We start from the raw sequence: 24,960 nt of genomic DNA, 5'->3' as shown, positions 1-24,960 counted from the left end.
TAATGGCGGCGATTTCGGCGGAGTTTCGGAGATCCTCGACGTGGCCAACGGCTGCACCTTTCGTGAGGTGTTGCGTTTCATTCCGGAAGTTCGTCACGAGGACCACAGTGCTGCCATCCTGAAGTTCAGCTACTCCTCGTGCGACGCCTATTCCTCTTCCCAGGAGCAACTGGAGGTTACCTTCCAGAAGAACTTCGCTACGGGTAGCTGCATCGGTCACGACAGGTACGACAACACTTGATCGCGGCGGCAGATTCACGTGGTCGGCAGCGACTCGGACGGCGGCTGACGCAGTTTCGAGTTTCTCTGAAGGCGGAACAGGTGTCCGCAGCGTCAATCTGTTTTCTCCAAGGTCGATGACGGCGCCGTATTCACACAAAAAGTCCATGCCGAGAATGACGTCTCTGGAACAGTCTTGTAGAATGACGCATTTCACAGGACACGTCTCGCCGTGAATTTCGACGCGAGCGGTGCACCTTCCGACAGGCGTGATGAGGTGTCCTCCGGCGGTTCGTATCTGCGGTCCATCCCACGGCGTCGTGACTTTTCGAAGGTGGCGAGAGAGCCTCCCACTCAATACTGAGTAGTCTGCCCCGGTGTCAACGAGTGCCGACGCGTTTTGGCCATCGATAACAACGTTTAGGTTGTTGGACACCGTTGCAGGCGCGTCGGTGCAATGCGGGGCGTCGAGAGAGTGGGAGCGTTCCGGCGTTCTTGGAGGCTGTTTGCTTCCGTCGTTTTCGGCAACGTCACCTCCAGGCGTTGCCGCACTCAGTTTTCCCGACGACGCAGGGGAGACAGGCTCTCTCGGCGGGATCGTGGCGCTGGGGAGGCTGAACGTCGTGGCGATGGGGAGCGGGCTTCACGGCGGAGTGACGACACTGGGGAGGGGGAACGTCGGAGGTACTCCTCGATGTCGTGAGGGCGTTCGCCGTACCTCGGGCGTGGGTCGTTCGGGTGGAACCCACGCAGGCCCATTTGCCGGTAGGGACAACGACGGTAGATATGGTCGGCCTCCCCGCAGTGGTAGCACAACGGGCGTCGATCGGCCGTCCTCCACACGTCGGTCTTTCGTGGAGCAGCTTGTTCTGGGCGGACGTACGCCCGATCTTCATGGCGTCGTGAATACTGCGGCGCTAGAGGTTCACGTCGAGGTGGCGCCGTATACGGGTGAGCAGGGGGCGGTAGTCGTCGGGTAGCTGCGGCGTAGCTCAGCTTCGGTGGTTCAGGATCGGCGCTGGCGAGAACTTCTGGCTGCAGCGCCTGCTGAAGTTCTTCCCGGACAATCTCGGCGACTGAGGGCGTATCCAGGCTTGTGGCAGCAGGTAGCAACTTCTTCAACTCCTCCCGGACGGCTTCACGGATAAGGTCACGGATGTCGGGGAGGGTGGTGCCCAGGTCGGATCTAGATGTCGCTAGAGTAGTTACGCCAGGGTGTCGTTGGTAGTGTCTGGCGCGGGCTAGCAAGGCCCGTTCCATATTTGTCGCCTCCGTGATGAACTCGTCGACTGTTGTTGGGGGATTCCGGATGAGACCGCCGAAAATCTCGCTTTTCACACCCCTCATCAGGTGGTGCAGCTTCTTCTCCTCGGTAGCCTGAGGATCGGCGCGGGCGCTTAGGCGGAGAACATCCTCCACGAAGCCGGTGATGCTCTCGTTGGGGCCTTGAGTCCTGGTACGCAGTAAGTCTTCGGCTCTCTCTCGGCGGTGCTGGTTGACAAATGTCGCCTTCAGCTGGCTCTTGAAAATGTCCCAGGATGTCAATGAAGACTCGTGATTTTCGTACCAGCTTCTGGCAGTCCCCTCGAGCGAGAAATACACGTTTTGCAGCCGTTGCTCGTTGGTCCAGCTATTGTGGCGGGCGACGCGTTCGAATTGGTCGATCCAATCTTCAACGTCTTCGTGGAGTTCGCCGTGGAACGGAGCCGGTGTCCGAGGAGCGACGGGTAGGTAGACGACGGCAGGAGCGGCGGGGGCCTGCGACTGGTTGTCCATCGTCGTCTTCTTCGGCTTGGGTTTCTCCAGGAGCATACCGTACTCCGGATCCTCTCCCTTGGTGCGGCGGCTGGTCCGAGTTTCAGGTTCCGCGCTGAGTGGTCTTCTCAGCGAGCTTGGAGTCGGGCTTGCACTGCGGGTCCTGGGAGGGGAACGCTGCACGGGCATGCGGTACCCCGCACCTCCACCAAAATGTCACGGGTGGTGGGTCGTGACCAATAAACAAGAAATAAACAGAAATAAATAAACGTTTAATGTGGCGAACTTGTGCCAAAAATAAAGAAGGAAACAGAAGAAAGCAGAGCGTCGCGGGCGTCGAAGTCGGCGTGTCAGCAGGATCGAGCGCTGGGGCGAGACTGACTCGACAAGGTCGCGGGCGGCCTCTTATCTAGAGTGAGTCAGTATCTCGAAGATTCGGCGGAGAAGGTTCGAGCGTAGCGCGCTCGGGGCGAGAATGAACAAGCACTTTCTAGAACAACAAAAACAGGGATGAACGATAGTTATGTCCGCAGCAAAAGTGAACGAGAACTTTCTACAAGTCCGTGACCCTGCGCGCGGCAATATATATATATATATATATATATATATTAACTAACTATTAATTAACTGAGAGCATTACCTTTGCTTTGCATGAATCCCCGTCCCAATCTAGCTGCCCAACCGATCGTAACATCTTCCCTGCACTCGAGCCCAACGTGGGCGACAAGTCCAGGGGCTTGCAGAGTCGATTCGAGGCCTTCAAGTTCGCGGACGACGTGGTCGTTCGTTTCCAGGTGAGTGTGGTCAGTCACGTGGCGCCAGAACATGTTTCTTAAACAAAACATTCGGGAAGACAGTCAAACTTTCGCTCGGTATTAAAAACCTCAGGAAAGCTCTTTTCCTAAAAAAAAGAAGTGGGTTCGCGAAATTTCCATTTTTTTTTTTTTTTTTTTTTTTTTTTACGACTGTTGCGATTGCACTTCTGCGTTCCCCGAACGCGGCCGCCGGTCACCATATTAGTTCATAACGTCGGTGAGGTGAAGGGGTCGTTGAGACCTCTCAGTCTACAGATTAAGTTCGTACTCTTTTGTTGTCATTTGTAGAAGATGTTGCCTGAAACCTCGCGTAAACGCTAGGCGCTGCGTCGGAAGATTCGGGAGAAATTGAAATCGCGGAAAGGCAGACACAGATCGCTTCGAAAACGTGTTGCGACCAACAAGCGCGAATTCGACGTCGCCTTGTACAGTGGTGGTGATATGTTCTACACTCTCTTGCACGCTTCAATACGGGTCAAGAACCGACTCACCATTCTCTGAGAAAACCAAAACTTCTACAAAGAATCCTCAGTCAAAGGTGTTGGACCAAGGCAGGCGATTTGGGATGCAAGCCCATTTCGAGCGTGCTATACTTTCTCTATCTGCCCAGTACCAGAGACGCCATACATGTTGATACAAGTTACGCAGTTTCTCTTAGATTTCCCATGGTGCTTACATCATCAAAATAAACATTGCAAAACCCCTAAGGCGTTCGTTCAACACAGAGTGACCGCAACAGAGGGGCTTGGCGTCGCTTCAGCGGTCATTGTACCTTCTGCTGAGCGCCTAACTTCGTACATTTCATGGCCGCCCAATTTCCTTAACTCTGCAAGAACAAGCAGGAATGATAGCCAGCATAGGGCTTAGACTTCCCGCGCAATTGTCGTATGGTGAGCTTAACCGGTGAGCCTAACTGCATACAGTCATGTCTCGTGAATATGGACACCTCCTCCTCCTCCCCCCCCCCCCCCCCATTCCCTGTCCATAATGTGAGTCGCCCGCGTAATAACTAAATAAACATCCATGTATTTATGCAGTTCATCCCCGCAAATTTTGTAGCAGGGTGTCATATAGCAAAGGGGTTTATGTTTACTATGGTCCCAGACAACGTGACGACAGGGTGGTCCTTCCGCGTGCTGTCCCGCCTCCAGCGCGGGCTTGTCCGATAACGCTAAGCCTCGCCGTGCACGCAAAGCCAAAGCAGGACGGAAAGCAACATCCTGGAGGCTGGGTGCTCGAATGAGACGTCCTGCCACCTTGTCGGTGACTCTTGGCGACATTTCGGTGCTATCCCTCTTACGGTTTCTATATATATTCGTCACAACCCGGGACTATCGATTACCAGCGACAATTTCGATACGTAAAAATCACAAGGGAAGCGATTCATCGCGTCCTGAAATCAACATTATCAATGTCTACAGCCTGATGACGATCCTCTAATCTCCAGTAATTAGAGTAGAAGTCACCGTACTCAAGTCGTCCTATTTAGCGTTGGCCAATCATGGAATGCAGACCAGAGCGACGCTTTTGGTGCATGGTTCTGGTTTGTCTTGCTTATATACCGACTATAGCCCAACTCTCGACATTAAAGACTGACGTCAGTTCGCGCTTTCCACTTTTCCCTCGCTTCCTCCTCTCCCCCTTCTACCCTGTCCGCCCTTGCCTGTTTCCTTCTCCCCCATGGTGAGGAGGATCTTCTGCCTTGCAGAATCTTAAGTCTAGTGGTCGGCCTTTAACAGAGGTGGACATCCGAACCGCTTCGCAGGTGACCGTCCAGTTCTGTCTGCACGAGTGCGCGCCAGTCGCGTGCAGCCCGGCCCAGCCGGGCTCGGCGACGTCGTTCGGGAAACGACGACGCCGTCGCATGCACTCACGTCGGCGCTGGCTCGAGACCCGGAGTCGAAGGGCCGCTGCGCCAGTCTCGACCACGACGACGACCAGCACCACAACGAGGAGCCCCCTGAAACAGGCCGGTCAGCCGACCATGCTGCCGGAGTATCCGCTGCAACGGGAGATCATCGTGCAGGGCATTGGTGGAAGGGGGTCCGACTCGGGCATCTACACCAGCCGGGACAGGCGTAAGGAATGATTATGGCCTGGAAATATTGTTACTCCCTTCGGGGCTGCTTTTCGGTGTGTTCCCAAGACGAACACCCTACCGATATCAAGAAAAATATGGAACCCTCAGCGGCAGCAGTCACTTTGTTCGCTGCAGACATATGGTTCTGCGGGCACTGTTCAAGCATGCATGTTCGAAGTATGTTTTTTTGGAACATGTCTGCAAAAAGGTTTTGCATGACCTGTGTCATACGTGGCAGAAACAGCGCAAGTTTGTCTGCTTCTGGAACAGGAGTTGCGGTGTCGTCGGAACGTCGAGCTCTGATTTGTTTCGATTGGAAGGATAGGGGGCAAACCTCATGGCAGCTAGTATTGATGTCTATACCTTTTAATTCAAAACAACTAATCTCCGATTAAATTCGTAATCGATGGAAAAGAGCAAAAGAATCTCATATCGCTGAAGCACAAGCCTTATACCCTTCTCCACGAAACGTCATTGTTCCATCAACTTTTGCCATCAGTTAAACTGTGCTAGGTGATCTCCTCTCTCCCAGCGTCTGTTTTTCGGTCGCTGCCTTTAAAGCCCAAAGCCTTCACTAAATCAGTATCGCTTTGAACAACTGCAGGGTGAAGCCCTTCACAATAAATTATTAAGTGTTCAGCCGTCTCCTTTTTCTCCCCACACACTGTATCTATGTCCTGATATTTCGCTCTGTACACCCCACTCCGTAACGTCCATGTCCTGGCCTCAAACAACAACGAGCTTACCCTGGAATTTTCACAGACGCTTTTCTTAGCAATATCCATTTTAGATTTTCTATACGTCTTCTAAGTCAATTTAGTCTGCATTCCCACTTCCCATGTTTCCCTCTCCGCTGCTTTAACTCTCTTCTTAACTGTAATTTTCCGATCCGCGCCATTATTGCCAAATCTTTTCTACCCGAGTTTTAACGTTCGCTCCCTCTACTTTGTATCCACGCCCTCCGTGTACAAATATAGCCCAAAACTCTCCGTGCCCATCGTGCAGCCCAAAAGTTGACAGTGATGACCCGTGTCCGCAGCCTCCAAGGCTGACTCGAGGATGGTGTGCGCCACACCCAGCGTCCTGACGGCGGCCGTGGTGGCTGCGTTCCTGGTGCAGCTGGCCCTCTTCGCGGCCTGCCTGTCCTGCGTGGCCCTGGCGCGGCGCTGCGGCAGCAAGCGGCACGACATACCGCGCAGCGTCGACGACGACGAAGAGAGCGACACGGTGACCCGCGTCACCGCCACTAGCGTACCCAGACGCGTGTGGACGTCGTCTTTCCGCTGAGGCAACGCCACCTAGGAGACGAGAATTTTCCACGCAACACGTCATCACGAAAGTTGATCCAAGCTTGTTAACACTATAGTTGATCCACTCATCGCCGCCACGGTGCTTGAAACGCGGCGTCTCCGACAGCTGTGTTTATTCCGCCAATGCATCGAAAGTAATCCTTAAAGGGCAACTCCGCTCAATTCCGAAGATTTCGGGATAATGATTGATTTCGAATTAAAAAGCACTAGTAAAACACACTACGTCGTTTGTTTCGCGAAAAATGGGATAAATATTTTTAAATCTGATTTTAAACACGAGCGGAAATCGAAACCGAAACTTCGGCTCCGCCCGGCAACATTGGCCTCGGGTCGCCAAGTACATGGCCATCACGTGGTACGAGATGTCACGTGATCCTCAGCACCAACGACGGGCGGGATTGGGGCGGGCGTGTGGCAGGCGCGAGTGTCGTCTGCACCGCACTCTTCGCCACGTTTTGGTGTCTACGGCATTCGACGACGTCTGCACAACTGCGGCGTAAGTGTGCGCGCAGGTGGTGTCCGTAGTGTGGACGAAACTCCGAGATACAATAATCACAATCGGTGAGACGACGACGGCGGTTGTGACGCGGAAGACGGCGGTAACGGCGGGACCACGGCGGGCGGCCGGACGGCTCCCAAGACACGCGCTGCGCAGGCGCGTTACGCCAATCACGTGGACACTGCTGAGCGCCGAGAGGCAACGTTGCTGACGTCATGCGCTACGCTCACCCGGAGATGTGAAAACAAGCAAAAGGGGGCCATGTAGATGGCGTTTAGCTCAATGTTGGCTCCGCCCATGCCGTAGCCTTGACTGCGCTGTTGGTTGCGCCTGAATTCGCCCGCTCAAGTCAGCCGATTTCGGCAACTTGGCGAGTTGCAAAGTTTGCCGGATTTAAGAAACATTTAGACAGAACTGCGTCGTAAGATTTCACGTGTGGTCTTCCTAGGCGATACTGAAGAGGACTGCATTGTTTTTTCAAAACCAAAAATGAAGCGGAGTTGCCCTTTAAGTGGCAACGAATGATGTCACAGAAGCCAGAGTGTCATGCTGTCGGGTGTCGCGGTTCCAATGGTTGGGGGTACAAGTGCTCGGGTAAAAAGAAAAAATCCGGGGACACCTAAGCGCTTCCCATGAGTTCTGGACGCGAAAACATGAATGCCGTTTTCCGCTCCCTTAGTTTGTCTGCGGCGTACTGGCGTGGACGGCCACGTTTCGTTACTGCCGATGTAGCGGCCGACGGCCGAGCGCGCGCTCTCGTGAAGTGGCCGCGCCGCGCTGAGCTTGGCCGTGCAACCTCTCCGGAGTTCGCCCGTGCGGGTTCCGCGTCCAGCCGCTCCATCTTATCGGCGGCCGGGTCGCGGCGTGCGCCGCGCCGCCATGAAGAGGGCTTTTCTTGTGGCGTTCCTTGGAACTACGCCGCGCGAGAGCCAATGGGAGCCTCGTTCCTTGAAACTAAGACGCGCGCCAGCCAATGGGAGCCTATCCATCAGATTTCTGCTACAGAAGACAGCTTCGCTCCATTCGGACAGGGGAAGGTGCCGTTTGACGCGGTTTCAAAAGCTGATGATGTCGGTTCGCCCCATGGGACAGTTAACGCTTTCGTATTAAAAGCACGAGGGAACGCGAGTGTCGCTGTTGTCACAGCCACCCAACTCGTGGCTGTCGAAACGTCCGTGGACTGCGAAGCTGTAAGACGACCTGCAGCAGAGCAGGCGTCCGCCGCATCCACCTCCGCTGCAGTGACACCGCCAGTTCCACCGACATGACACTTCTATGACGTCACCAGGCGGAGCACTCAGCGACCGCGTTTTAGGACGCGGTAAACACACCATGTCGGAGCAATACCACCTAGAAGGCAGGGTCCCCTCCAACGTCATCGCTAGTGGAGCCACGGAGCGCCGCCCAGCTTGCGTTGGCATCGTGGACAACGCGTCTTGCAGCGTCCCACAACGAGCGCGACGTTAGCAGGCGGCGACGCCAAGACGGACGCTTTTGCCAATATGCGGTGATTGTTTTCCGCATAGACGGATCGGAGATCCACGAACGGTGACGTCATGCGCAGTCCTTGCCTTCCAGGTGATTTTGGCTGAGGGCACCGGCCTTATGTATAGCATATACAAGGTGTTCACAATGGATCCTAGTGTTGTAAAACGAGCTTCAAAAATCGCCGCCTCCACGTAGAAAGCTTAAACTGTCACCGAATGTTGATTTCGGTGGTTTATTTTATCTGGCGAGATTTCGAGGCTTAGCTGCCTTCCTGCGAAACTTTGAGACCAGCAAACTTGCCAGGGTCCACGTAGTCCACGGCGGACCCGGTTGCAGACGATCGAGTTAGCGATGGCTGTGCCTAGATTTCAGAGTGTTTCCAACTGTTCGACAGGGGTCACGTGAGTTACGGGCCGCGTGAGCGATACGAGCTGCGAAGAGAAGCCGGAAGCGTTGATCGCCTGCCAGCGTCTCCAAGATGTGCGTGCAGACCTATCGCCCAGTTCGCTCGGCTCCTCTCATTGGTTGATTCGGGGGGGGCTTTTGCTCTTTTTTTGTTGTTTTGCAAATCTTACGTTGAAAGGAAGGATGGGGGGGGGGGGGGGGGGGGTGTTACGCTTAGTTATTTGTATCGTCTTATGCTTCTGAATCCGTTCAATTATCAGTATGCAGGCTTCCTGCTTCCGAATCGATTTTTGTTCGTCTTCTGCCCCAAGATTGGTGCCATTTCAAGTGAGCCCGACGGACTATTCATTTTCAAGAGATGATTACGCTTTTGTTTGCTTTGGAAAGAAAGCTTTCCCAGCAGAACCTGACACACGAAGCGGTCAGGTGACTGTCTAATGACAACAACAAAAAAGTAACTAAAAAAAAAGATAGAGCGCATGCGTAAAACCCGATACTTGTCATGCTCTATGAACGTGTAGAATTTGTTTTGCGCTTTGTAGCTGTAAGAGAGCTGGAAACCCTCGCCGATGTTTTCACGTGGGACACGGCTGTGACAACCGTTGAATACCAGTTTTTGGTAAACTGTGACACGAACAAAAGCGCAGTATTAACTCAAATCACTACCGCTTCTTTTTTTTCTGTTTTTAAGGGGGTTGGGGGGCGTGGGAAAAAAAAGGGGGGGGGGGTGTTAATTGACCTACACATTCCCCTAATAAAATAATTCGGCAAAACAACGCCTATAATTTATTCTTGTTGCTTTTCAGTTTGTGGAAAATTGTCGAATGTATCAGCAGATGTATTTGGTGCCCCGCACCGCGGATGTTGGTGCATATTCTGGGGATACTGAGCCGTGCATCGACGTGATGTCAAATAAAACTGACATTCTTACCCAATACATATTCCAAATGATGACTCGTTTTTGATTTGTCTCTCCATTTACTGCGCTCACGTATTTTCTCTGCGGTACGGAGGATCTTGGGTAAAACCAGCTGAACAAAGGAAGGAAAGTGACAAGGAGAAAAGATTGGCGAACCGACCGCTGGACTACCAACTGTTTTTTATTAAAACATTCTCTTCTTCTATTAATTCATCTCCGATCATCCTTTTTCTTTTTCTTTCTCATTGCTCTTATTTTTGCTCTTATTTTGCTTATTTTTTTCTCCCGATTTTTATCAATTACCCACGAAGGGTGCCGTGTAGAAAGAGTTTTTCTTTGGCTTGTAAGGTAAGTGAAGGGATGCTCACGCACTTGTCATCTCCTTCGTCGATAGCAAGGGCCTCTAAAACCTCCCTTGCAACCCGGTTTCTATGGTGTCCCATTATGTGAAGATTGTCGAGCTCTGCTGTACACAGGCATGTCCGACAATGGGCAGCTAAATGTCCTGGTCCCGCAAGGTTCCTGAGGTTCGCTGCATGTTCACGTGCTCGGTCGTTAATACATCGACCGGTCTGTCCGATGTAGAAGCGGCCACATGTTAGCGGTATGTGATATATAACTTCCTTTTCACAGGGAGCGTATTGTGTTCGGTGCCTGGTGTTACACTTTTCCTTGGTGTTGATTGGTACCTGATTAATTTTGCGGCACATTGAATAGGCCTTGTTAGGTGCCGAGCAGATGACTTGCACGTTTTGCCGGTTCGCTATCTTTTTTAACTTATGGGTAACCCCGTGAATATATGGTATCACTACAAAGGGTGGTCTGGGTTTTTTTGTTTGTTGACTCGTAGCTTTGTTCGTCTTGATGGTGCGGCATATTTTTTCACAGATGGAGGCCATCATGGGTTTCGGGTATCCCGCGTTATGAAGCCGAGACATTTGGGTGTCAAAACTTTGTTGTACTTGATGTGGACATGATTTCTTTAGACTAGCTGTAAGGGCTGAGATGGCCACAGCTTGTTTTACGTTCTTAGAATGTTCCGATTCAAAAGGAAGAAATGCCTTCCCTGATCGTGCTTGATATTTCCAACAAACATGTCCTGTTTTGAATGTCAAAGCTAAATCCAGAAACCGAATGGAATCGTCCACAGGAGTCTCATAGGTGAAGTTTAGACCCAAACAGTTTTGTTGGAATAGTGTCATGCATGGTGGTGTTGAGGCATCCGTCTTCTTTTTCGTTAATTTTTGTGGTGGATAGAATAAGATAAGAAAATCGTCCACATATCTAAAGATACCCGCTATGCGTGTATCTTTTAGTACCTTCTGGATGGCTCGTCCACACATGGCAAGAAAAATATCACATAGAAGAGGAGCCACTTGTGAGCCGATGCACACTCCACTCTTTTGCACGTACTGGTGTTCTTGATGATCTACTACAGTCGCTGACAGGTAACATTGTAGGATTTCTAAGAAATGACCTACGCTCATCCCTGCATTATTTTGGAAATTAAAAAGGCCACTTTCTTCGATGGTGGTTTGAATGATTTGTAGGAGGCTTGTGTGGGGAATAGAATAGTAAATGTCTTGTACATCTATAGAGAACCCGGAGGCTATGAGGTGTCCCTGTTCTTGAAGGAAGGATATTACGTGCTCTGAATTTTGTATTCGGAAAGGGTCATCGATTTGTACATTGGATAGTTGTTGGGTCAGAAATTTGGACACGCAGGCCTGCCAGGTGGTTCGTTCCGAGACAATGGCCCGAAAGGGAACTCCCTCCTTGTGAGTCTTGGCTGAAAAAAACACTGATAATAAGTCTTTTTTTGCCGCTTTGATCTTGGTGATTAGACCCGCCTGTTGAGTGTCACCGAGCAATCTGAGGATGGCTTGTTTCGCTGCTTTTGTACGGTGATTATCGACTTGAACGAAGTTCTTGGCTATGGCCTGGTGAGCTTTTTCCTTGTATATGTGGGATGGTAGAACGACGAAGCCACCTTGCTTGTCTGAAACACATAAGTTAAGTTGTTTGCTCCTGAGCTCTTCTATAACGGAACCAAAGTTTCCCTTGGCCTGGGCCTGGTGGTTTAGGCTAACAAGAACCTGAAGACCATCTTCAATGATCTGTGGACCTCTGTCTTGTGGGGCTTTTGCGGCTATTTGGCGTAAGAGGACTACCTTATCAACAGCCTCAAGCTTCGGCGCTGAGGCAAATTTTGGTCCTTTTTCCAGCACGTGTCTTGCTCTGGGTGATATTGGTAGGTCTCCAATAACATGGAGTGGAGAAATTTCCAGGTCAATCCTACCTTGACGATGCACATGCAGGTGATGACGCCAAATTGGGAGGTAGTCCCTAACCCACAGAAGTTCCGTGATGTGATTTGTCATGATGAGGTGATTTGAAAACTCGTTGTGGGTTGGACATTTTACTCGTAGGAAGTCGGTTAAGAGGCGTACCTGGCGCCATTTCTCGGAGCGGAGGATTTTTGACACACGTTGTGCGTGTCCCTGTGAAGGTTTCACTGCCCCAAAGAGGTGTTGAACTTGATCCAAGATGAGTTTCTTTTTAATGCTTCGAGAGAGCAACCGTGCTTGACATATGGAGTTGGAAATGAGCGAACTTAAGGCGTACTGGTCAAGGAGGTTAAAATTAACATAGGGTGTGCTCAGGTAACAAGAAAGGTAACTTACTAAGGGTAAAAGCTGAGCTAGTTGGTTCTGAGACATCTTGGGTAAAACCAGCTGAACAAAGGAAGGAAAGTGACAAGGAGAAAAGATTGGCGAACCGACCGCTGGACTACCAACTGTTTTTTATTAAAACTTTCTCTTCTTCTATTAATTCATCTCCGATCATCCTTTTTCTTTTTCTTTCTCATTGCTCTTATTTTTGCTCTTATTTTGCTTATTTTTTTCTCCCGATTTTTATCAATTACCCACGAAGGGTGCCGTGTAGAAAGAGTTTTTCTTTGGCTTGTAAGGTAAGTGAAGGGATGCTCACGCACTTGTCATCTCCTTCGTCGATAGCAAGGGCCTCTAAAACCTCCCTTGCAACCCGGTTTCTATGGTGTCCCATTATGTGAGAAAAAAACTCTTTCTACACGGCACCCTTCGTGGGTAATTGATAAAAATCGGGAGAAAAAAATAAGCAAAATAAGAGCAAAAATAAGAGCAATGAGAAAGAAAAAGAAAAAGGATGATCGGAGATGAATTAATAGAAGAAGAGAAAGTTTTAATAAAAAACAGTTGGTAGTCCAGCGGTCGGTTCGCCAATCTTTTCTCCTTGTCACTTTCCTTCCTTTGTTCAGCTGGTTTTACCCAAGATGTCTCAGAACCAACTAGCTCAGCTTTTACCCTTAGTAAGGTACGGAGGAGAAAGGGACGTCGGTTTTTTCCTTCTTAGTGACGTATGCAATAAGCACCTCGGTGAACCAATTCCACTGCATAGTTCGGCCGTGCAATAAGGATGGACACTGCGCGACACTGTTAGTACGAACACGACTTCGGAGTTTTTTCGCATTTTACTTCGAGAGAGCCCTGGTGGTCCTCAAAATTTACCACGTAGATTAACTTGGTACCTTATCTGAGCACTTTCCACCACTGTAGATCTAATGGCAGTCTTTTAATACTGAGAGAAAAAACCAGCGAGGGCTTGTTCGCGCTAACAGTGTCTTCATTTTTCGGTTGAGGTAAGTGAATTGCTAACTATACCTAAACAATAGCCCCTTCAAAACTTACGTCCTCTACGGTCGATCTGAAAATACTGCAAAGTGGCATGCGTGAATAACACCAACAAGCTGGCAAGTCTATAACTGATCCAATACTCATTTCCAAGAGACTAAAACTAACAGTCTTGCCATTTTTATGGTGTCTTTTGTGCACGCCGCCTTGCAATATTTTAAGATCCACCGTAACAGGGCGTGATTTTTAAGGGGTCTAGGAGATTAGGGTGCCTGCATGTCTGTCTGTCTCAGGGTGAAGACATCCATTGTTGCCCTGAATGTGCCGGCGCGTGACGCTCTCGCGCACTCGGTGCACGAATTGGGCGGTAAAATGGCGTCTATGCATTAACCAAAGCTACGCGCTCGAGCTGAGTGACACCAGATTGCGCGCTCTTCGAAACGCATAAAGAAACGAGTGGGCGGAAAAATGTCTGAGATGGCACCACTCAAGCAAAAGCGCGCGTGTGTATGAAGGCACTCTATAGGAGATCGAACAGTCACGCCTCTAGCGGTACGCTTCAGCCGTGTGGACAACAAACCGAATTCTTTTGTTTGTTTTTGACCAGATAAATTGAAGATGACGATTCGAAGGCCGCTTCCCATGCGACCAAAGCACTGATCAGACGGAATCACTCGTGCCCGGGCCGTATACTAGGAGAGGTTTAATTTCTTTGTTATGCCCGTGTTAGTAAAAACCGGGCTATGTGCACAACAAGATCGATAAAGAGTCCCCTATATAGTTCGATCTCCTGCCCAATAAGGGAAGCTTCTAACAACTTTTCCGAACAAAGAGGATGAAAGAGGAGGTTTAATGGTACTAATAAGGTCTTAGAGTACTAATATGGTCTAACAGAAACAAAAGCAAAACCTGTCATTTTACGAAAAATCTCAACATGGCGACAATCGCGAACTACGAAAAGTTTGGAAAATTTAGAAGGCCTTGACATCTTTTAGAGTATTCCTCATTGCGCCGCCAGCATGCACGTACCGAAACGACCATACACGGTGAGAAATTGAGGAAGAGAAGGAGATCACCGAGAGTGCGGGAACGTAGCGCCGAGTTGGCCGAGCTCTCATTGGAATCCTCAGTGGATAGACATAGAATCACTAAATAAGCTACGCTTCAAAGTACTTCAGCCATCTTGGTGCTTAAAATCATGAAAGCCAGTTATCCGAAGCTTTATCTGAAATCGCAGGAAACACTTTTCTGTCCTTCAAAAATGTTAAAAAGTTCGCGACAGAGCAAAGCGACACCACCTGAGGCTCCTAACACCGTACCTCAAACTCAGGAAGTCGCATTTTTTTAATTGTGACGATCGACAATTACGTCTGCTCTGCGCCAAGCACCAAGATGGCGGCACCATCTTGGTGCTTGGTATTTTCTTCTTTTTTTTTTTTTTTTGTCGTTAGACAGTTTACAAAATACCGCGCACAACAGCTCCTCAGCACTGCTCAGTTCTGGCTTATCATCAACCTACTTTATTGCACTTGACGTTTGAGCGCGGCTCGCCTAATTGTGATTGGTCAACAGACTGCACACTGCCATATATGGGCCGCGCTTAGAAATTTTAATTTTCGCCGTCTTGTAGTTTTATTTTCGAAAACCCTCCTTGGCTCCACAGCGTTGCTCTATTTGTGCTGCCATGTGATCCATTAGAGTAGATTTGTAAGAAAGCCATAGTTAATTGTGCATAAGAGCAACCGTACAGATTGCTTTCCCCCCTTTATTGATGTAGGAACTCGCCGGAACAGCTGGACCATCCAGAACTACGTGGCCGATATTTGATGCAAAGACATCTACGCGCGACGCACATTCAAAACTTTGCCGCGGCGCCGATTTTTGATCGGTATCCAAGCGTGCGAAGCCACAGAGACGCAGCACTTCGGCGTGCCAAAGAAGCTTTGATCACGCCGCGAGACCGGAGTTGTGCCGTTTTCCTGCGGCACTGCGCTTCCGTAAATATTTCCTCGTGTTCTCAACGGCGAGAGTCACGGCTTACGAGGTTTTTAAAGAACTTCTTCGGCGAATGACGACGCAAGAGTAGAAAACGTGTCTTCAGCATGCTGCCGCCAGCCTCCGCAAAGCTCCAGAAACATGATTTTTCAACATGCAAAAATTGCCGTCCAGTGGATTCACTCGCGGGAGCGGGAAGCGCGAGATCAGTGGGTGAACGGGATACCAGTTTATCGCTAGCCCCTCTACCTCGTTGTCGGCACGCGACTTTTTTTCAGTACAAAAATAAGCAAAAAAAAAAAGCGACCAAGCCAAGGCACCAAGTCAGCAAGCCAGTCATAGCCGAACGCTGGCCGAACAACAGAGATCGGTCGAACAAACGCTGTTCTTTTCGCATCACAACAAGATGCTGCGTAAAGGCGATACAAACGAGTGATTCACACGCATTACTCCAAGCTCGACAAAATAAGAGACATCAAGGAACCGATTTCATCTTGCCGGTCTGCTTCGAACATTTCTAACCATGACTGAACGGGCGTTCGAAAACCAAATCCCCGACTACGACGGCAGCTCGGACGTCGATCTGCCGGACGGAGAGGTGCGTAGACATTTCTGCATTCCCTTCAAGCACTCTGCCGAAAAGTCCGAAGTCGAAAATGTCGCGGCCGGTTCGTTTCAGTTCACGAACAAGTTCGACCAGGACGCCAAGAGGCACGTCCTGGAGCTGGCGGGAGTGCTGGAGAAGGACCTTGACAAGCACACTAACAGGGATGACGCTTCAGAGTACACCGGCACCGCAGGTGTGGAAGGCTTATCGAACATTAGTTTACAGTTTCTTGTATTACCAAGATCGGATGCAGGTGCTTCTAGAGAGAGGAAAGGAAAAGAGGGATGGGGAGGAGCGGCGGGGGCTGCGGGGCAGATTATACTCCGTTTCACCTTATGTTGTACCGCAGACAAAGCTAGAAGCGCGAGCTCATAGCGTTGGGAGCTATTCTTAACGCACGAGAGCTTGTGCTGCCGAGATGTGCCCTAGAGCAAGGAGCTCGCGCGTGTAGCCTTTCCTGCAGTACATCATAACGTGAAACAGAGTATAAGAGGTATAGAAATAGATGAGGAAGGCACAAAAAGTCTGGGGAGTGACCATAAGAGAATCAAGATCAGATTTGGCACAGTAAAACCAGAAATGCAAAGTCAAAAACAAGAGGGTAGAAATAACTTAAATGATAAACAATTACAAGAGGTATCTAAGCGTATCGAGAACATAGTATCCGAGCACGCGGGAAGAGAATGGACATATGAAGACTTAGTGTTTTCAAAAGAGAGAGAAATATCGAATCAAACAAGAAGGAAGAAAACTAAAACGCCAGCTCAAAAGCTGGTGGGATAAAGAGGTTAAGGCAGTGATATCAAGACACCAAGCGGCATATAGAGTACACATATGGGCAAAGAAAATGGAGGCCACACCAGCGGAAGGAGCATCAAAATGGGAAGACTTTCAGGAAAGAAAGCGGGAGGCATCAGCATTAATACAGGCCAAAATATAGAGGGCACGGGTCCAGTGGATGATAGAGATAAACCAGAAGGATAGGAATGCGGCAAAAAGGTTCTGGGAACACATCAGTGCACAGAAAAGAAGACCGAGGGGTATTAGCAGACACTAGCCACACACAGACATACAATCGAAGCGGCATTTTCTGCGTTATTTATTTATTTATTTATTTTATTACCCTCAGGGTCCGGGCGTTACAGAGAAGGTGGGTACAATGGGTTTGCTAATTACAATGATTAATTCACAGCACAAAAAATAAAGAACAAAACAGAAGAAAAGGTGATAACCAACAAATTGCAGAGTTATAAAAGTAATCAATTATGGCTGCCTTGAAAGCAGAAATATCTTCAATCGCGGCGATGTGTGTGGGAGAAGGGGGTTCCAGTCTGAACAAGTTTTTGGCAAGAAAGAAGCAAAGAAAGATGTTAGTGGTGCAATGAGGTATGGCAACTTTGCATTGGTGATCAATCCGGGATGAAAGGTATGAGGCTGTAAAAGGAGTTCCTGTTTCAGTACTGGGTTATGAAAAAGAAAGACGCGCAATTTTTCTTCGAAACATTAGTTCAGAAATACCAGCATTAGACTTCATTGGTGACACGCTAGCAAGGCGGTAATAATTAGAGTTAATAAAACGGCTGATCGATTTTGAACAGATTCAATTGCATCAATAAGATAACGTTATGCTGAATCCTATATCACAGAAGAATATTCGAGCTTTTGGGCGGATGAGTGTACGGTAAAAAATAAGCTTCAGAGAAAAAGGGGGCTTGAGCAAAATTTCGACGTAAGAAGCCGAGAATTCGATGAGAATTATTAATAACGTAGGTAACGTGGGTTTGCCATGAGAAGTCATTAGTTATGTGAACTCCAAGGTATTTGTACGAAATGACGTGCTCAAGGGAAATATCGTTAATCTTGTAATCACATGATAGAGAGGGGTTAGGGCGAGGTGAGAATGACATGCTTTTACATTTGGTAATGTTAAAGGTTATCAGCCATTTATTACACCATGAAGAGACGTGGTCCAGATCAGATTGGAGAATAGATTGATCGGATAGGTCATTTATTTGACGGCAAAGAACGCAGTCGTCCGCGAATAAATTTATAAATGACTGAATACCATTAGAAAGGTCATAATATATTAGGAAGAACAAAGGGCCTAAAACGGAACCTTGAGGAACACCGGATTTACCAAAGAAAAGGAGATGAACTACAATCATTCGCTATAACAAATTGTGTGCGGTTAGTCGAAAAACATTCAATCCATTTTAAGATATTAGGGTCAATATTTAAGGCTGCAATTTTGAGAAAAAGAGGGTGATGTGGAACTTTGTCGAATGCTTTTGCAAAATCAAGAAAGATCCAGTCCAAAAACTGACCACGATTCAGGCCCGACGTTATGTCATTTGTAGAAGAGAGCAGTTGCGTTTCGCAGGAATAGTGTCTACGAAAATAATGCTGGGAGGGGTTAAAAAATGAATTTGAATCTAGAAATGATACGAGATCTGAATAGATTACGTGTTCCAAAAGTTTACAAGGAATACTTATTATCGAAATTGATCTGTAATTAAGAGCGGACTATGCATTACCGAACTTGTAAAGAGGGACCACCTTTCCCACCTTCCAGTCGCGTGGTACAGTCGAGCACTAAAAAGATTGCATCAAGATATAAGATAAAATTATAGACGAGTATACTTCTGTATTTTTTTTTACCACTTGAGGTTAATTTCGTCGACGCCACAAGAAGATGAAAGTTTCAACTTCCGTTTAAGGTTCGCAATTTCCACAAAATCAAAGACAATAAAATCCTTTGGGAAAAAAATCCCGATTACACAGATGCGCTACAGTACTAGAAGATGAAACTGGAAATGACCCAGCAAAAGCATTGTTTAACACGTTACAACATTCCTTGCTGCGCGTCACCTGGCCATTCAGAAACAAGCTATGTTGTACCTTTCTTAGTAGGTTTTATGATCTTCCAAAACTGAGAGGGGTTACAAGACAAGATTGATGGGAGCGTATTGTTAAAGAAGACGCGCTTGGTCTTTTTGATAAAGATACAATAAGCAGATAGCGTGTCCCGGTAGGTGGACCATCGAGCGGCATTTTTCGCGATTTTTGCTCGACGGAACAACCTTTTTTCTTGTTCTGTAGTTTTTTAAGAATGGTAATAAACCGGGGGGAACGCTGTTTGCCTGAAATTACACGAAGTAATATATACTCACGAATCAAACACGGGACTTTGTTTTTGAATAGATCCCAGTCATGTTCAACGGAGCGATCAAAGAAGTTAGAAAAAGATCAGGCCGTGGGGAATGGTAGCATCTACACAACATAAGAGGAGAATCATAGTGAAAAAGAGAAAAATACCACTGGGGAATACGAAAAAGCAGAAGGAAAGGTTCCGTCTGGAACTGCGACAGGTCCAGACGGCGTACCAATGAGACTGACAAAAGTTCTAGGCAAAAGAAGCAAATTGAAAGCAAGGCAGGTGATAGAGCAGATACTTATGGGAGGGGAGGTACTCAGTGACTGGAAATTTAGCAGGATGAAATCATTATATAAGGGCAAGGGAGACAAAGACAGTCTCAAATCATACCGACCAATCACAGTAACTTCAGTAAATATACAGCGTAGCTATGCAAATTGTAAAAAGAAGAATGGAAGAATGGACAGAGGGAAAGCAGATTCTGGGAAAGCTTCAAAACGGTTTCAGAAGGGATAAACGACTTGATGATAACTTATTCATAATGCCTCTCTGCAGAGATATAGCAATTGCAAGTCAAAGGTCGTTATGGGTAGCATTTTTGGACATCAAAGGGGCATATGACAATGTGAATCAGGAAAAACTCTGGGACCAACTGAAAGGATATGGGCTAGGGGGAGCCATGGTTAAGTTTCTAGAACGGGTTTACACAGAGAATAAGGTGGTTATAACGTGAGAAGCCGAAACTACAAGACCAGCAGCAATAAAAACAAGATTTAAACAGGGTTCCCCATTGTCTCCCCCGCTCTTTATAATACACCTCAGTGAGATGGAAAAAAGATTAGAGCAGTGCAACCTAGGTTTTGACCAGACTTACATGGAGAAAGGACAAAGTAAATCAAGTACTGCCAGGGTTAATGTATGCAGATGATATTGTACTCGTATCAGAAAGTCGTGAGACAATACAGGAACTGATTAGGATTTGAAACAGGGAAGGGGACAGTAAAAGCCTAAGCTTCAGTAGGGACAGGTCGGGTATAATAGTTTTCAACGGCGAGAAGGGGACACAGTGATAGAACACATAGAAAAGTACAAATATTTGGGATTATGATGAAATGGAAGAAAGTATCTAAAGTAACATGAAGAAGATATTATAATAAAGAAGGGGAAACGAGATTCAGCTATTATGAAACACAGGGCACTCTGGAACTATAATAGATATCAAGTCGTTAGGGGTGTTTGGAAGGGAGTCATGGTACCAGGACTGTCATCTGGGAATGCGGAATTGTGTATGAGGTCAGAAATCAAGGCAGGTTTGAAGATACAGCAAAGGAGTGTGGATAGGTTGGCATTTGGGGCAGATGGGAATGCACCCAATGAGGGAGAGGGGGATATGTGTTGGGCATCTTTCGAGAGTAGAGAAGCGATCAGTAAAGTAAAATTTTAACAAAGACTACCTGAAATTGAGGATACACGGTGGGCAGGGAAAGGTGTACAAGTATGTATATATGAAAAGCCTAAACACTAAGTGGACAAACCGAACCCGCAAGCTGAGATATAAATACATTCAACGAGTCGGGGCCGATCAGAGCATATCAGTAGAAAAGGGAGTAAAGAAAACGAACAGGAAATTGTGGGAACAGACAATGCAGGGGAAATCTTTTAACAATATACAGCTAGGGCACAAAAACAAGAAATAAAGAAAGAACAGTCGTATGATAATTCATTGGGGAGCTCATTGATGTTTGAAGCTAAAACGGGGGTGCTAAGAACGAAAACATATAGAGCTAAATTCCAGGAAATAAACCCTTTTTTGCGACGATGCGACCGCGATTTTAAGGTGCACGGGGCTTCGTCCCACCCTCTTAGGGAGATGACTACGGATTTGGAGGGGGCACTGGGATTTGCAGACATGGATGTACGAATAGATGGGGAAAGAATAGCGATAACTAAAAGGAGAGTGGAAGATTTGTGGAAAAGATCTAGGGAGGGTAAAAATAGACAAAAATAAGCAATGGGAACACTTTAAAGAGGAGGGAGGGTTGTGTTAAAACAAAATTTACCCAAATTTTAAAAAAGAAGGGATGACGAAATGTTAGTGTCGGTGGCACCCATCCATCCATCATCTGGGTTAGCGTATCAGATGTATAGAAAAACACGCCTTTCCGCCCTAAGTTTTGGCGGATTTATTTATTTCAGGTCAGCCCGCAGCGCCAGGCGGGGCAGGCAGGGCAGGCGAGGCGGGCGGGGCAGGCGGGTAAAGAAAAGGCACAAAGAAAGTGAAGATCCTCTCTGCCGTACAGTGCCAATTGAAAGTGCTCCTCTGGGTTAGCGTATCAGATGTATAGAAAAACACGCCTTTCCGCCCTAAGTTTTGGCGGATTTATTTATTTCAGGTCAGCCCGCAGCGCCAGGCGGGGCAGGCAGGGCAGGCGAGGCGGGCGGGGCAGGCGGGTAAAGAAAAGGCACAAAGAAAGTGAAGATCCTCTCTGCCGTACAGTGCCAATTGAAAGTGCTCCTCCTTATTCTTGTCTAACCCCATTCAAGGACTACTGCGTGGTCGTTGAATGCCTGAGGAAGCTGCAAGAGAGGGGGAAAAGGGGGGGGGGGGGAGGGGTCCTTTTTTTATATCGTGCCGGGGGCCACATAAAACTACCCCGCATGCGGGCTGCACATTGCCGACTCCTGCCTTAGTGTAACACACGACAGGTTTTATTTTATAAACTTTCTTTCAATAATGGGGAAAAAGGGAGAATGGGCTTGTTTTGTCTTTTATGATACAGATGGTTATGTTTCCTTGTGTAGGTGATGAAGGTGCATGCCCGAAGAAGATCGGCTGCCTATCAGAACCCACAACAAGCATTCTCTTCAATTGCTGTTTCTGCACCCATGTAACCAGAGATCAGCGTGGAATCCTTACTCATCTGGTTGACCACAGTGATGAAAAACTCAAGTGCCAGCACTGCTCTAAGTTCTTTTGCAAAGAGGAAGAATTGAGATCTCACACCGACATTCACAAGTCAGAAAGAACTTTTGCGTGTCAACTATGCCCAGCAGCATTCCAGAAAAATAGTCCAATGGTCGATCACATTCGAACCCACACTAGTGAAAAACCTTTCAAATGCCAGGAATGCCTGCAAACTCTTTCCCAATGTAGTTGCCTGAGCTCTCATGCACAAGACCAGACGAGCAAAAATCTTTTCAAATGTGAGCTATGTCCCCAGGCCTTTAGTAAGAATGCAAATCTGACTCGCCACATTCGAACGCACTCAGGTGAGAGACCTTACAAATGTGAGCTATGTCCCCAAGCCTTTAGTGAGAATGCAAAGCTGACACGCCACGTTCGAACTCACACAGGCAAGAGACCTTACAAATGTGAGCAATGTCCACAAGCGTATCGTGTGCGTGAGAGCCTGATATGCCACATTCGGAAACACACAGGCGAAAGACCTTACAAATGTGAGCTATGTCCCCAAGCCTTCAGTGGAAATGCAGATCTTACCCGCCACATTCGAATTCACACAGGCGAAAGGCCTTACAAATGCAAGCAGTGTCCCCGAGCCTTTAGTCGGAGCCTGAGCCTGGCCATTCACATTCGAACGCACACAGGCGAGAAACCTTACAAATGCGAGCAATGTACAAAAGCGTATAGTGTGCGTGAGAGCCTCATCCGCCACATTCGAAAACACACAGGTGAGAGACCTTACAAATGTGAGCTATGTCCCCAAGCCTTTAGTCGGAGCCTGAGCCTGGTCATTCACATTCGAACGCACACAGGCGAGAAACCTTACAAATGCGAGCAATGTCCACAAGCGTATTCTGAGCGTGGGAGCCTGACACGCCACATTCGAAAACACACAGGCGAAAGACCTTACAAATGTGAGCTATGTCCCCAAGCCTTTAGTGAGAATGCAAATCTTACCCGCCACATTCGAATTCACACAGGCGAGAGACCTTACAAATGCAAGCAGTGTCCCCAAGCCTTTAGTCAAAGCCCGAGCCTGGCCATTCACATTCGAACGCACACAGGCGAGAAACCTTACAAATGCGAGCAATGTCCACAAGCGTATTGTGGGCGTGAAAACCTGATCCGCCACATTCGAAAACACACAGGTGAGAGACCTTACAAATGTGAGCTATGTCCCCAAGCCTTTAGTGAGAATGCAAAGCTGACACGCCACGTTCGAATTCACTCAGGTGAAAGACCTTACAAATGCGAGCAATGTCCACAAGCGTATTCTGAGCGTGGGAGCCTGACGCGCCACATTCGAAAACACACAGGCGAAAGACCTTACAAATGTGAGCTATGTCCCCAAGCCTTTAGTGAGAATGCAAATCTTACCCGCCACATTCGAACGCACACGGGCGAGAAACCTTACAAATGCGAGCAGTGTCCCCAAGTCTTTAGGAACATCCAGAATCAGACCCGCCACATTCGAATGCACACAGGTGAGAGACCTTACAAATGTGAGTTATGTCCCCAATCCTTTAATGAGAATGCAAAGCTGACCCGCCACGTTCGAATTCACACAGGCGAGAGACCTTACAAATGCAAGCAGTGTCCCCGAGCCTTTAGTCGGAGCCTGAGCCTGGCCATTCACATTCGAACGCACACAGGCGAGAAACCTTACAAATGCGAGCAATGTCCACAAGCGTATTGTGTGCGTGAGAGCCTGATCCGCCACATTCGAAAACACACAGGTGAGAGACCTTACAAATGTGAGCTATGTCCCCAAGCATTTAGCCGTAGAGAAATTCTGACAAAGCATATTCGAACGCACACAGGCGAAGGACCTTACAAATGCAAGCTGTGTCCCCAAGCCTTCAGTGAGAATCCAAAGCTGATCTGCCACATTCGCACACTAAAGGGTGAAGATCTCACAAATGTGAGCAGTGTCCCAAAGCCGTTAGTCGAAGTGTAAAATTGATCTGCCATATTCAAAGGCACAATAGTGAAAGACAAATGCAAGCAACGCCCCAAGCCTTTCGTCTGTGTGGGAGCCTGATGCAACACATTCAAACGCATGAGATTCTAGAAATGTTATGTCCCATGATTTGTCCAGGTCCTCTGGACTAAGCAGAAGTTTTACGAGAAAATGGCCGTGGAACTCGCAAATATCAGCAGTCAAGAGTTTCGTTCTGAGGCTGGTTGACCAAACAAATGCACAGACAAGGACTCGCCTTCGTCGACAGTTTGGACAAGACTTTCTTCACATCACATAGACAATTGTGCGAGTTGGTTCATAAAGAGGACAGGCAGTACTGGTGTTCGTCTGTCCCCCTTACTCTGTTCGTGTCCTGGCACTGTTTGTACTTTCTTTTACAGTGCTGCTTCCTAGCTTCTGGAAGCTGTGTGAGGAGAGAAGGTGGATGTTTTGTAATGGCATTACCTTTAATTAAAACGCAAATGGAAAACAGCCTTCACCAACCGTCTCAGCCTGATAAATCCCGGTGGCCCCTCCCTAGAAAGGAACTAGACCTGCCTGAATACTTTGCATTCAGGGCATTTGTGCAGGTGCCTGAGGATTTTCATGATTAAGGAGGCACCTCAGGCATAAATTTTGTAAAAACGATTTTCATGTGACTTTGTAAGTTTCAATTATATGCGGACCTTTTGCGGTAAAGAACGTACAGTCATTTCTCGATAATATGAACACCTTTCTTCCCCCAAAAATTGTCCAGAGTGTGAGCTATCCATAATAACGAGACAACAAATTTATGTATTTACCCAGTTTGTCCCCGAAATTGGTGTCCATATTGCGGGGTATCCATATTAAATGGAAGCTGAAGAGGTTCTGTATTTGAGGAACAGGATCGAAACTTGAAACACTCCCGAGCACTTTGAAACGGGTGAAATATGGTCCATGATACCCGTGATAATCACACGCTTGTGTTTTAAGTGGATGGCTATATCTGTTCTAACCTAAGGATTATGGCGCCGCTATAAGAGTTGAAAATATTGTAATAATTGGTGTTGTGTGGATATTTATACAGCATGTAGTTGGTCAGCCATTTCAAAGTTGCGATGAGTCACTCACTGTAGATG

At 47.9% G+C, this 24,960-nt stretch overlaps 2 protein-coding genes across 2 annotated transcripts in view; both read left to right on the top strand.

Moving 5' to 3' along the window:
- Window positions 1–6,156, top strand: part of LOC8034991 — a 47,284-nt gene extending 41,128 nt beyond the window's left edge. The window contains exons 10-12 of the mRNA XM_042289327.1: window positions 2,648–2,768; window positions 4,555–4,867; window positions 5,909–6,156. Coding sequence (XP_042145261.1) covers window positions 2,648–2,768; window positions 4,555–4,867; window positions 5,909–6,156 — 682 coding nt within the window. The remainder of the gene's footprint in view (window positions 1–2,647; window positions 2,769–4,554; window positions 4,868–5,908) is intronic.
- A 9,523-nt stretch (window positions 6,157–15,679) lies between these two features.
- Window positions 15,680–24,067, top strand: LOC8034990 (zinc finger protein 883-like). Its single transcript, XM_042289326.1, has 9 exons — window positions 15,680–15,754; window positions 15,836–15,956; window positions 21,720–22,271; window positions 22,356–22,607; window positions 22,692–23,027; window positions 23,112–23,363; window positions 23,448–23,615; window positions 23,700–23,800; window positions 23,978–24,067. The coding sequence occupies exons 1-9, from the start codon at window positions 15,680–15,682 to the stop codon at window positions 24,065–24,067; spliced, it is 1,947 nt and encodes a 648-aa protein (XP_042145260.1).
- The last annotated feature ends 893 nt before the right edge of the window (window positions 24,068–24,960 follow it).

This window comes from Ixodes scapularis, unplaced genomic scaffold (assembly GCF_016920785.2).
Source record: "Ixodes scapularis isolate PalLabHiFi unplaced genomic scaffold, ASM1692078v2 PGA_scaffold12__126_contigs__length_90152505, whole genome shotgun sequence".
In the NCBI taxonomy this organism is placed as follows: domain Eukaryota; kingdom Metazoa; phylum Arthropoda; class Arachnida; order Ixodida; family Ixodidae; genus Ixodes; species Ixodes scapularis.
The sequence above is the reverse complement of the archived record's forward strand: the minus strand, read 5'-3'. Positions and strand labels throughout refer to the sequence as shown.

Bases quoted from the DNA above. Each gene is read 5' to 3' on its own strand.
- LOC8034990 (XM_042289326.1), top strand. From the start codon at position 15,680: ATGACTGAACGGGCGTTCGAAAACCAAATCCCCGACTACGACGGCAGC. The intron at 23,028-23,111 runs GTGAGAGACCTT...GAATTCACTCAG, and splicing joins CCACATTCGAAAACACACAG to GTGAAAGACCTTACAAATGC. The intron at 23,801-23,977 runs GTGAGCAGTGTC...TGATTTGTCCAG, and splicing joins AGGGTGAAGATCTCACAAAT to GTCCTCTGGACTAAGCAGAA.